At 36.6% G+C, this 12,476-nt stretch overlaps 1 protein-coding gene across 2 annotated transcripts in view; it reads right to left on the bottom strand.

Annotated features, from left to right (window-relative positions):
• The window catches only part of LOC134794871 (uncharacterized), a 162,202-nt gene that overhangs the window by 104,883 nt on the left and 44,843 nt on the right, over positions 1-12,476 (bottom strand). For both annotated transcript variants that reach the window (XM_063766680.1, XM_063766679.1), the window contains exons 9-10: positions 2,534-2,665; positions 1,472-1,954 (exon numbers count right to left, since the gene is read on the bottom strand). In XM_063766680.1, the coding sequence (XP_063622750.1) occupies positions 1,472-1,954; positions 2,534-2,665 (615 nt within the window). The remainder of the gene's footprint in view (positions 1-1,471; positions 1,955-2,533; positions 2,666-12,476) is intronic.

Genomic DNA, 12,476 nt, shown 5'->3' with positions numbered 1-12,476 from the left:
GGATAATTTGTAAACAAACAAAAGAAACTTTCATTTAGAAAATGGAATATTGGAAAGTTTCCGACGGGACATCATCATCAATATCATCATACTAATAGCTCAATAGTTTCTAGTGAAATACGAACACGTATGAACACTAAATGGGATGTTATTCTTAAGTGTGTGTTAAAATGAGTCGATGTAGAACTACAATTGTAATGATCTCAAATGATTGATTGAAACAAACCGCCTTAAACAAAAACCCGTTGTTACGTACTTAAATAAATATCTGTTCCAATTAAAGTTACGTTTACCCTAAGTTTTTTTTTGTTAGTATGTACTACTTTTACTTCAGTCTGTTTTAATAATCACGAACAAGTAAGTAAAACCTCTTTTAATACTCGAATAAGGCATTTTTTAAATTCGTATTTACGTATATGTAGGAATATATCCGTTTTTAAATCTATCACTATTCAAGATACTGTCATGTAGGTACTTATAGAAAATCTTATAATAAAATTCGTTAAGAATGTCCAAATTTATGAAATATGATAGTTTATTTCAAATATATATTTAATATGGAAGACTCATTCATAATTTTTTTGAATCATAAAATGATAAGTATATATTTTTTAATTTCTATAACATCACAATGCTTAAACCAAAGGCGTAACCAATGTAAATATTGTAGGTAGTAAGTAGGTAGTTAATTATCATTAAAAATTAATTCCTTATACAAGATAAAAAAAATCATCAACATAAGCACAAAACTATAGATTACATATAGATTCTGACATGTCTCACATTTTAAACTTAATACCTATCATAATTAATCCTAAATATATAGCACCTAAGAAATACTTTTCCATTCACATTTAACATCATACAATTTTTATTTTTAAAAAGCACCTGATACAAAAGCACCAGAATTATGGAAGGACTAGGTACCTATTTTAAAATACCGAAAATCAATATAAATGCATGAACTGGGTTTTAAATTTTGTCACCTAGTTCCTAACTCGTCTGCCTGAGATTTTTTTCTAATTCTTATTTCTTCTACAACCTCCATAATAAGCTGAAACGTTTGAAAAATATTTGTAATTTTTTATCATACATTTTCGATGCATCGTCCTCGAGTGAACGAAATATCGGAAATGTCAAAAAACTGTTGAAAGATCATGCATATTCATCATGCAATTCATTTTTTTAAGTTACTTATTGTCTTTTAACATAAATAAAGCGTTAGTAGAAAAAAGTTTCCCGACAATAAATCATTTTAATGTAGGTAAGTAATAGTAAAACTATGGGAAGTTTCGAACGCCTTATTTTTTGTACTTTTCCTGGGAAGTATTTTTACAAAGTTACAAAGTGATTTTGTGCATCATGGAGACTAGTTCTAAACCTACTACAACATAAACATAAATAACAGAAAAATAATAAGGTACAAACACAAATATAAGTGGTGTGAAAACTACGTGCAATCAGGACTAACCTGGCTTAAGGGTCTGATCCTTTCATGTATGCTGTTCTCTGCCTGCCGCGCCGAAGGCGGCGGATGCTCAGGCGTAGGGGGCTGCTCATAATGCGTGGGCGACAGCGGAATATCCACCCTCGGCCCATCGTAATACCGCTCACAGTCGCTCGGACTATTAATCGATTGGTCATCTAAAAGACTCTCTAACGAAGATCTGTCTTGGTTGGAGTACTTTCTGACTCTGTCCTCCATTCTTTCGTTGTCGTTCTGCGGTCCGAAACTTCTTCTTAACTTTCTTCTAGGGTTCTGTTCTTTGATGACGACGTTTTCATACATAGCAGTGATGGCGACGGGCTGTGAGCGGTTCTTGAGGCTGGGGCGAGGGTTGGGCACAGGGGCCACGCGGGGAGAGTTGTGGTTCTCTTCAAACTCGGGGTAGGAGAGTTTACCGTCAACGTATTGGTCGACGGATCGACCGTGTTTGAGGTAATGTTTGGCACCCTGTAACAAAAGAGGTTCGTGTTAATTGATTGATTTTAATAGACGTTTTTTTATGAAAATGACATATTTTCATGTTTATCAAGGCCGCGGCTGTTAGAAAACTGCGGCCGTTTGCAGCGACAAAGTGCTGCAAAAGGAAATACTATTTCGACACTGTCGCTTGCCAAAATCAGTGATTTGACCTTTGACTTTGCTTCTCTGCGGACACGTGGCCGGACCCGGCGGAGTAGTTTGAATACTCCTGTAATAGCGTATTAGCACTATCAGCAGTGAGAAGACTCTCCTCTCTTCGGGCAAACTCGGCTCCGTTCGGCTCAGCATTGCTCCGAGCAATTATTAGGGTTGGCACCACTTGACGTCTTTTTGCGTGCACGGCCACAGATAAGATAATCACTTGAATGTTGAGAACCCTAAATACCCTACAGGGATAGTGCCATACATTAGAAAGGGATAGCATAATTCGTCCCTGACTCGCTGTCAAACTTCGGTTTTGTAAGATTTGTCCTTTCTGTACGGTAGTACTATTATTTATTCTATGCTATCAGCAGCGTATGTGTGTATTTATAGTTTAAGGTATACCTGTATCTCATCCAAGTCGTCCTGACTCCTCGCATGGGTCCGCAGCTCGTAGCTGTACCCGGAGGAGGGGGAGTTGGCGTGAGTGGGAGATACTGAGAGATTTCTTCGGGGAGGTTTCTTAGGCGGCGTGGGCTGTGGGCAAGAAAAATATAACTTTATACTAAATAGTAGGTATAATTACTTAATAGTCAATAGTAGTAACTAAATGGTATAATTCTACATTAACAGTTTGGAAACCGTGGATTCGGGAAGGCTGAGTCAAGCGTGCAAGGTTCGTCAGGCAGATTCGGTCGGAGTCACACTCGCATCAAAAAAAGACCCAGCAAAAAAATGTCCGTTCACAAAATTACAAAATCGTGTGGTGGGTAAAATTCTGCGTGTTCTGAACTTGTTAAACGAGGAAAAATTTATAGTTTCAGTCATAATACCTACACAACATAAAATTGGTTAAATGATTAACTCGAGTATGATTGAGCATATCAATTCAAAAGCTATTATATAGGCATCGTAATGAATGGGATGCATTTTCTTTAAACGTGTCTATTTGAACATCGATATAGACAAACAGTATGTCAGTAAGTATCTTTATCATGAACCATGGCTCAAAATACCAGTGGACCATAAAAAAACACTCGATCCCCATTCAGAGCTTTCGTATTGAATTTTATAGCAACTGCCAACTGCGATATTGTCACCACGAAAATAATGTAATGTTTGCTGCTTCACCAATGATCAAAATAAAACCTGCCCATACAATGGTTTAGCAGTTGGCACAATTATAGAAATTAGCCAGCGTCTTTATTTAGACCTAAATATAATTTTAAACTTAGCCTTCACTTCAATTAAGAACACGACGCCGTGTCTTCGCCCGAGCTTATCAAATTGTATGGTGGAAAGAACGGGAATGCCTATTCCTGGAACTAAGCCGCAATTGAACAGGGTATTTGAATACAGCTACGTTGGTAGCCGGTGGTCCAAAGTTACAGTACCTAGCTAGAAACGTTTGCAGTCGGGGAAAACCTTGTGAACTTTAGGAGGAATGTAAACTGAAATGGATATTTCTATAGAAAATCACCTGTTTTTATTGCTTTGGATTGTATTTCTGAAGGGAATTAAATGTCTTAATTCTAAAATTAGACATACTTAAGTAAGTACCTACTTTCTGAAGACACACGGGCTCTGTACTTTTAATAATTCGTTTATTATTTATGCTAATCAGATCAGTCTAAAAAAATAATTGGGCAAATGTGATAAAAGGTGGGTAAGGTAATACTAATTATATAAATGTGTCATGTCTATCTGGATGCTCAGATGATCACGTTTACTTGGTAAGCATACTGAGATAACGATGTAGGAGAGGTACGAGATTTAAGTGACCAAAAAGCTTACTTTGTATTTGATAAACTTTTAAGCCAAGAGAAAATCTTATGGACACAGACGATTTAGATCATCGTCAGTGAGATCAACTTGTTTTTAACAAGCTTTTATTAGGTCGACCTGTATGTAACTAACTATGTAATGGAATCTAAGGTAACTAATTTAGCCATCTTCCAAGGATCGTAGCGTCATGAAAATTGGCAGCTGTATGTACCTAGTTCTGATGGCAATACAATAATATGGTACTGTCGAACTGATCTGATGATGGAGACAGGAGGTGGCCATAGGAACTCTGTGATGAAACAACGCAACCTAATTGTGTTAGGGGTTTTTAGAATTGTCTCGATGAGTATTGGTTGTCTGTCGTAAGAAAAGTACAGTCAGCGATAAAAGCGTGTACCAAAAATGAAATTATTGCCAAAAACTTTTTAAATAATGTGTGTCAATCAAAAACTTCGTCAAGCCTACTAAAGTACGTTAGTATGCTTGATCGTCTGAACATCGCATAAGTCGGGATAAATTCCCAGTTGGGTAAAAGGAGACATTGCGTCCGCGTTTAGTTTAGACCACGACCAAGCAAAGTGGACAAGTAATCCAATAGAGAAGCGCGGATGAGGCGTAGATTGGCGACAGCCGGTCACTGAATGGGATGCATTAAAGCCGAGCCTATCAGGCCTGAGCCGATTTGTAGAGATAATGGCACTGTGACACCGCACTTTGCAGTAAGAAGGGAACTGTACAACGGCCAGTACTTGAGTACCAAAGGCATATTTACATTAGCAGTCATAGAATGGGCGAAATAAAAGCCGAGGCTAACAGGCCTGAGCCGATTTGTAGAGATAATGGCACTGTGACACCGTACTTTGTAGTAAGAAGGGAACTGTACAACGGTCAGTACTTGAGTACCAAAGGCATATTTACATTAGCAGTCATAGAATGGGCGAAATAAAAGCCGAGGCTAACAGGCCTGAGCCGATTTGTAGTGATAATGGCACAGTGACAACACACTTTGCAAGTAAGAAGGGAACTGTACAACTGCCAGTACTTGAGTACCAAAGGCATAATTATTAGCGGTCATAGAATGGGTGTTAAAAGCCGAGGCTATCAGGCCTTAGCAAATTTGTAGGCTAATAGATAATGGTACGGTGACACAGCATTCTCTAAGATGGAAACTGACGTACAATGCTGCCCTGTTACGGTAAAACAGCGTATCTAGAATTAATGTGCCGTAATTAGGGCAGATCGGTCATAGATCTCGCAAACCCTCATGACTCTGTCATTTTTAAATAATTCCAAAAACTGAATCGGCAAAAATCCCACTATATTATTATACCTACTTACTCAAAATTTCTCGAGAATTGGTTGAGAAATGCGACATGAAGAGAAGAAAGGAACTGCAATATACGAAAGCATTTTTGCCCAAGCCGAAATGGAGACGCTTAGCTCATGTTTCGCTGTCGCTTGGTCAATAAGATCTTTTTAACATTATGTGTCTTTAAATTCTAATCTTAAATGCTCACGGACCCTACGTATTTTTCGTTCACAAATGTATCTTACACGGCTAATTTCCAAATTTTCAAGGAAACCCTTTCAAAAGCATTCTTCGAACCACATTAAGAACAAATCACATCAAAGGGAACAAAGTATCAGATATAAATCAACTGCGCCGATCCTAACAATGAAAAGGTTGTAACTACGTGAAGTTTCAAATTAGATACGCCCATATCACAATAAAGGAATAACGTTTTAAGCGTACAAACAGCATCGCTCTTGAGTATCCATCGGTGGACTTTATGCCTTTTGTAATAAGGTTTACGACCTGTCAGTACTATGAAAGTTTGGAATAGCATGAGTAGTTAAAGCACATATAACTTTTTAATTTATTTGAGTGGCGCCAAGTAGCCATTAAAGCCGTTTAGGCTAATTAAGCATGGTGAATCGGATTTATTACGATAAGCGGGAAGTTTCAAATGGCTGGCATACGCGTTCAATGAGGATAAAGTGACTTTTATGTTGAGTCACTGGGTTTGTTTACCGAAGTGCATATACCGCAGACTGTATAAAAGTGTTCAAACAATGTAATATTACGAGAATTTGAATGTTATATACTATTCATAGTTGTAGTACATATTATATAAAAGCGTCACTCAACAATGATTTATCGTAATAATGATAAAATAAAACAGTGTCCGAGTCGGAGTATCTACATTTTTTTACAGCATATTAAGTTGTAACATTTTAAGAGATGAGACCTAGCTAGATCGATTTGTCGCCCCCGAAAACCCCCATATAACAAATTTCATTGAAATCGTTAGAGCCGTTTCCGAGATCCCCAAAATATATATAATTATAAATAAACAAGAATTGCTCTTTTAAAGGTATTAGATATCTGGATTTTTAAGGTGTCCGAGTGTTACTTCAGAACTCTTCGATTCAGATAACTTAAAATCTCTAACTATGCAGTCGGTATTAAACAACATGTCACTGTCAAAAAGCCCTGAATAAAAAAGTCAGGGCTCCGACTGTACCTATATTAGGTAAGGTGTTGAAAGATGTCAAAATTTGAGAATGTAAACAATTGCGCCCTACTGCCCAACTTATATTTTCAGGAAGATTTCAGACAAACACCCACAGCAACGTACGCAAGCTCGTTCCTATCCAACGTGGCATACCAAAAACTACCTTATACCGTGCGTGTAAAGTTCAATTTTGGGTTAAAAGGAGCGTTAAACAAGAGTTTTCCGTAGTTATGAGTTCACATCTGCTTCAAAACATGTGTGTGTGGTGTTGCAACGTAACGAAGTAACCTAATAATAGTGTGATGTGTAAAACGCTTGTGATTACAGTAAACGGAAATCGGCTAATTGTAGTTTTGAAAGATTAAATATGTAGGTCTGTCAGTTTGATGTATGGGCGTTGCGAAAGATGGAGAGCAAGTTGACTTTAAATTTGTAAACCCGGCTCGTAGTTTTTCGGGGCTTGTGTACGAAATATCATTCGATATTTACCAGTTGCTTTTCGGTGAAGGAAAACATCGTGAGGAAACCGGACTAATCCCAATAAGGCCTAGTTTCCCCTCTGGGTTGGAAGGTCAGATGGCAGACGCTTTCGTAAAAACTAGTACCTACGTCAAATCATGGTATTAGTTGTCAAGCTGACCCCAGGCTCCCATGAGACGTGGCAAAAATGCCGGGATAACGCAACGAAGAAGAAGAAGTTGACTTTAAATTGGTACAGTCGGTATCTGATATATCAGAGCGGCCAAGGTGCTCACAAATATCTGGACGCGCCTCTATTGCCAAGGCGTTAGAGTGCGTGTTCAGATATTGGTGAACACCTTGGCCGCTCCGATATATCTGATGGCGAGTGTACTTAGAGTAGAACTAAACTAACTCTTTGTAAAGACAAAGTATGGCAATGTCATCTATGAAAGTATGACGTTTATAATAACACTACCTCACTTTGATATGTTCAAATTGGTGCAAAGTAAGCTTAGACGGATTCTTGATTGACTGCGCTGGTCAATTAATGGATTTTAAATTGATAGACCTAGGGTTCCGCATTTAGACCTAGATTTATCAAGGATTCCACAGTTCAAGTTTTTTTTTTCTCCAATCTTATCACACATTTTGCCACAGCATCGCCTACATCGAAGCAGATGTGAACTTATACTTATTTTAACTACAGAAAACTCTTCTTTAACACTCCCTTTAACCGAAAATTGAACTTTACACTCACAGTATAAGGTAGTTTTTGGCATGCCACGTTGGATAGGAACGAGCTTGCGTATGTTGCTGTTGATGTTTCTGGCGAAAATTTTTTCGAAAAAGAGAGTTACAAAACAGTTAAAAACGTGTCTGGATGGCTTTTTGAAATGTATGTCTAGACGTAATTCTGACTGTCATAGAAAATACGTCATTTCGAGGAAAATCCTAGAAAAAACAGTTGTAAGACACGACCCATTCATTATCTCAACTCATTAAGAAGTGGAACCAAACAATCCGTCCATTTAGTCAACCCGTTGAAAGAAAATTTTGGCAAACCCTTCTAACCAGTGTGCGTAGCCATCATGCCAATCGTTTACGCTCCGTAGCGAAAGAAACGCAATTGTCACTGTCGCACTAATATGAAAGAGTGATAGAGGCCCCGATTCGAACTTTGAGATACGTCGGTTAATAGATCTCGAAACGATATGGATTAAATGTGTCAGTGTCAAATGTGACGTTTCTTCAAACAAAAACGTCACCTTTGACACTGACACATCTAATTCATATCCTTTCTTGATCTATTAAATGACGTATCTTAAAGTTCGAATCGGGGCCTCTATCAAATCGGGCAGAGAGAGACACAAAGCGTTTCGTTGTCGTAGCGCAAACGATTGCCACCTTGGCTAGCATCCAGTTATTTGCCGATCAAAAATAGGCCTTACGGGTGTGGTAATAGAAGCGCACCGTGGGTCGTTGTTCATTCTTGCAAAACGAGAAAGTATTTGTAAACTGGCCGGCGGCCAAACGTCAGTTCATCTGAAGCTATTTCCGTGGATTCTGGACGTTTAGCGATGTCAAAGAATAAAAAGGTAGAGAGAACAGGAAATAATTGTGAAAAATTTTGTTGTTCACAATTATTTTGACTTGCTGACAATTTATTTTCAGTTTCAATCGATTGTTTTTTGTGTGTATTACATGCTTAAATGAACCAAATGATGATTTACCAAGCTCTCGATACGCATCCATGGTAACGGCGTTACAAAATAAGTTGAACTGAACAGTACCCGAGTCACTGTGTCAACATTGACATATACACTAACGTCTACGTATATTATAGCTTGCTTTCTAATATGCATCTCGATCGTACTGACACTACTGATATATTAGTGACATATTACAGCAAGCAAAAATGTCAAAGAAATAATGACACTGCTGTCTCACACGAATATTTTCTTTGTTTTCTTCCCATGCTTTCCCTTACCAACTTTCTACATATTGTAACGTTTGTTTCCCACAAGAACCTAAGGTGCATTCGGGTAGCTTCGAAAGCGTGGCCATTTTGATAATAGCAAATATCTACTAAACTACACCGTGTTTTTTTTGATTTCCGTTAATTTCAAGGGTGCATTCCTGAGCTTAAATCAAGTAACTTTCTCAAAGACACCGCTATTCTAATTAACTCCATTTCGGAGATAATCAATAAAAAAAAAATTCCTATAACGCCTCTACAAGCGTGTACACTTGCCTTAGGGCCGGTTTACATATTGATTAGTGTTTAGAATGAGTTCATACATTTGCTACTAAACTTAAGTACAATCTCGGTCGATCGATGTTCGAAATGACATTGATATGTCATAGATTTCAATTGTTTAGTTGAATTAAATGTAATGCCCGTGTTACAACAACGCTATATGCTACAATTAATTACTTTTTAAACTTAAACTTTTTTTTAGAAAAAAACAAAAAAAATTTTTTTTTTTTTGAAAACTAACTGCCATTTAGTTTTCTTAAACGTACTTAACCATACCCCGAAGTTAACGGAATTCAATAAAAACACGGTGTAGAAGCACTTTTTACTGTATGCAACAGTTACTGTAGCTTTTTGCAGTAATGTAAGTGTTGCTAAAGTATGAAGTTGCTTATGGTTTTATCGTTATTTACCATTTTCAAAATTACCCCGCATACTAAATTCCCCAATGCAAATTACATATATGACATAAATTAGCTATTCTACCGCGTTAAGTAGATTCAAAACATCATGAATTCATGACAATAATATATATTTTAACATTAAACTTTAACGGGTAGCTGCAATTTCTTTGTCTACCCCGAACATTTTTATAAACTAATTTCGGGTAGTTTAGTGGTGTTTTATTAATATCTCCGTTGACATTTGTTGGGACGTCAGTCTTTCCGTGACCACAGCTGGTGCAACTCAGCTGAAACGTCGGAATTAAAGGTAAAAACAATGAAATTATATCGCGGTAGACCCGTTTGTGTAATTAAATATGAATATATATTTAAATTATATTAAATAGGATAAAATATTTTCCAATGTGGTTAATACAGCTCGTGTCCAATGATAATTTATTTCATGCTAATTCCTTATCGCATAATATGCGTGGTATTTGTATCGTTTTTCATTCGTTTACTTTAATAATCGTGAACCGCTTCACATTCTGTGGGCATTAGCATTAAATTATGTAAATGTCGAAAAACAACATTTTGCAAGTTGGAGGAAATGCGACTTTTTAACTAAAATCTTTAAAAGTTGTGAATACAAAAACAACATTACTAACACTATAATTCAATTGATGTTTGGACAACGTGAAACCTCCATACGACAAAACATAATGAGGACATATGTACTTTTTATGAGTAAGTATATTCGTTTTTATGAAAGTACTCTACGATTACTTCTAATCACACATACATATGCTTCATAAAGATGTAAGTAAGTAACACTTTATTATACGGAAGAGAGGAATACAGGTACATCAGATAGAACATAAATATAGTACAAGGGCAATTTTATCCCTATGAGGGATGTTATTCAGTCCCTTACAAGCTTCATATTCGTAGCTGATTATTCTAATGAACCACTTTTTGAACCTATGAATATGTCAACCGACAGTCCAATCCTTTAGTTGTACGTTCTACCAACTATAGATAGGTTATACTCATACATAAGGAGCACAAAAAATACTTCCATATTTATTTCTATTACCTACGAAGCAATCTGTTATTTTTGATCAATTTTCGCATTCCATTCATATTTGTCATACTCGTTGCTAAACATGGCTTGTCTCTTTGTGAGCGGTTAGTTAGCACGTGCACATTTCTCGCTTGCCCAGGTGCGACTAAAGGCAACTTGTACAATGTGTCACAAGGTAAGCGCTTCAATTTTGGAACACCTATAGCGTATCTTGGGTTATAATAAATCATTGCCTTCTACCCATAGTTTAGTCTTTGCACCATAAGATATTTGTGTAACGCGAGCGCATTATAAAATTACGAAATGAAATTGGGTGATGGGACCCTTGACCCACTTCGGTCCCGTATAGTATATCAAACGCGAATATATGGCTAATTACATACGGAAGGGTCAAACTTTTAACAACGTGGGTGAAATTAAAGCGGATACGGTTTATACTAATTTAGGTTTGTTAAATTTGTTTTGAATAAATCTGTTATGATTTGTTGATATTGTAAATAATAGGTATGTAACGAGTATTAACCTAGGTTATTTAAAATAAGTAAGATTGGGAATTTAATAAAAAATGATCAAGTGATCGTTAATCCACCATAGATATCATGAAATAAATGCCTAAACTGGTAGGTTAGGTACCTACTTACTCTTTCTGTAAAAATGGCCCAAAAATACATTGTAATTTTTTTTTACTGCGTCATATTGTTGATAATTTTAGCAAACGTTTGAATTGATCAAAGGTAAAAGATAATAATACGTTTTGTTTTAGCAAGGACGGTATGAAATGATTGTAGTTCAAAATTTTATGACATTTTGTAAAAGACATGTAATTAAAAAAATATTCCTAGAATATGTTTGTCAACGTTTTTTGCGCCATCCTGCAAAAACTACAAAAAATAAGTCCAACTTACTTAAACTACGTAAATAACCATTCCCAAGTCACTAACACATAAACACTACCATAACAAAACCACATCACTACTAACAATCGATCATCAAATCACCAAAACACATTCCCGAATTAGGTTCGACGCACTATAACACCGGTCGATCTTAACAATAACAAACACAACAAAAACACACTCCCTAAATCGGTATTTCAACTATTCAAAAATCCTATAATAATCGATCAACACAAATATCATATCGCGCGATCTAAAATCGCGATTTCGCTATCGGATCGAGCGTTAGATCGCGGGACGCAAGCGCGGGGCGCGCGCTAAGACGCTACTGCCACCTAATTTGTTACTTCTTGCCACTCCCGCGCATGTGGATAACACGGTGTTAATTAGAGATCATCTATTATCATTACTTGAGATATTTTTGTCTTATCTGAGACAGTTTGCGAGCATATTTTTGTGATCCTTGGGAAATGTGACTTGTTATCGCGGATCGAGTAATGTCTTGTAGTGTAAAAAGCCGGTGTCATTGTGAATTGATAACAATTAAAATCGTCGTCCATTGTTTTTATTTAAAACAATTAGGTATTTTGATTTCGCTTAATGGATTTTAGGTACCTATTTTCTTTTGTCTTTCAAGCCGGTATTGGTTGTGAGACTTGTGAGCTGATAGATTACAAACACTGATTTACTGAAAGAAAAATTTGGCGTTAACGTAAAGTATCATTGAATAATTAGTATAATTACTCGTAAACAGGTTATTTTTCTGCTTTGACTCGTAATGTTTTCTGCTGAGTTGTAATTTTTTCTGACGACTTACACATACATACATGTTTTGTAGTTTCACAATAATTTGAAATTCTTGGAGGCACTACTCGTATCACTTATGTGACTAAGCAAAACATGTATTGAGTATTGCAGAGAAGATTTTTGTTTATAACTGTTGGATCAATAAGCAAATACGATACCTA

This window comes from Cydia splendana, chromosome 11 (assembly GCF_910591565.1).
Source record: "Cydia splendana chromosome 11, ilCydSple1.2, whole genome shotgun sequence".
NCBI lineage: Eukaryota > Metazoa > Arthropoda > Insecta > Lepidoptera > Tortricidae > Cydia > Cydia splendana.
This window is presented reverse-complemented; position numbering and strand designations above follow the sequence as displayed.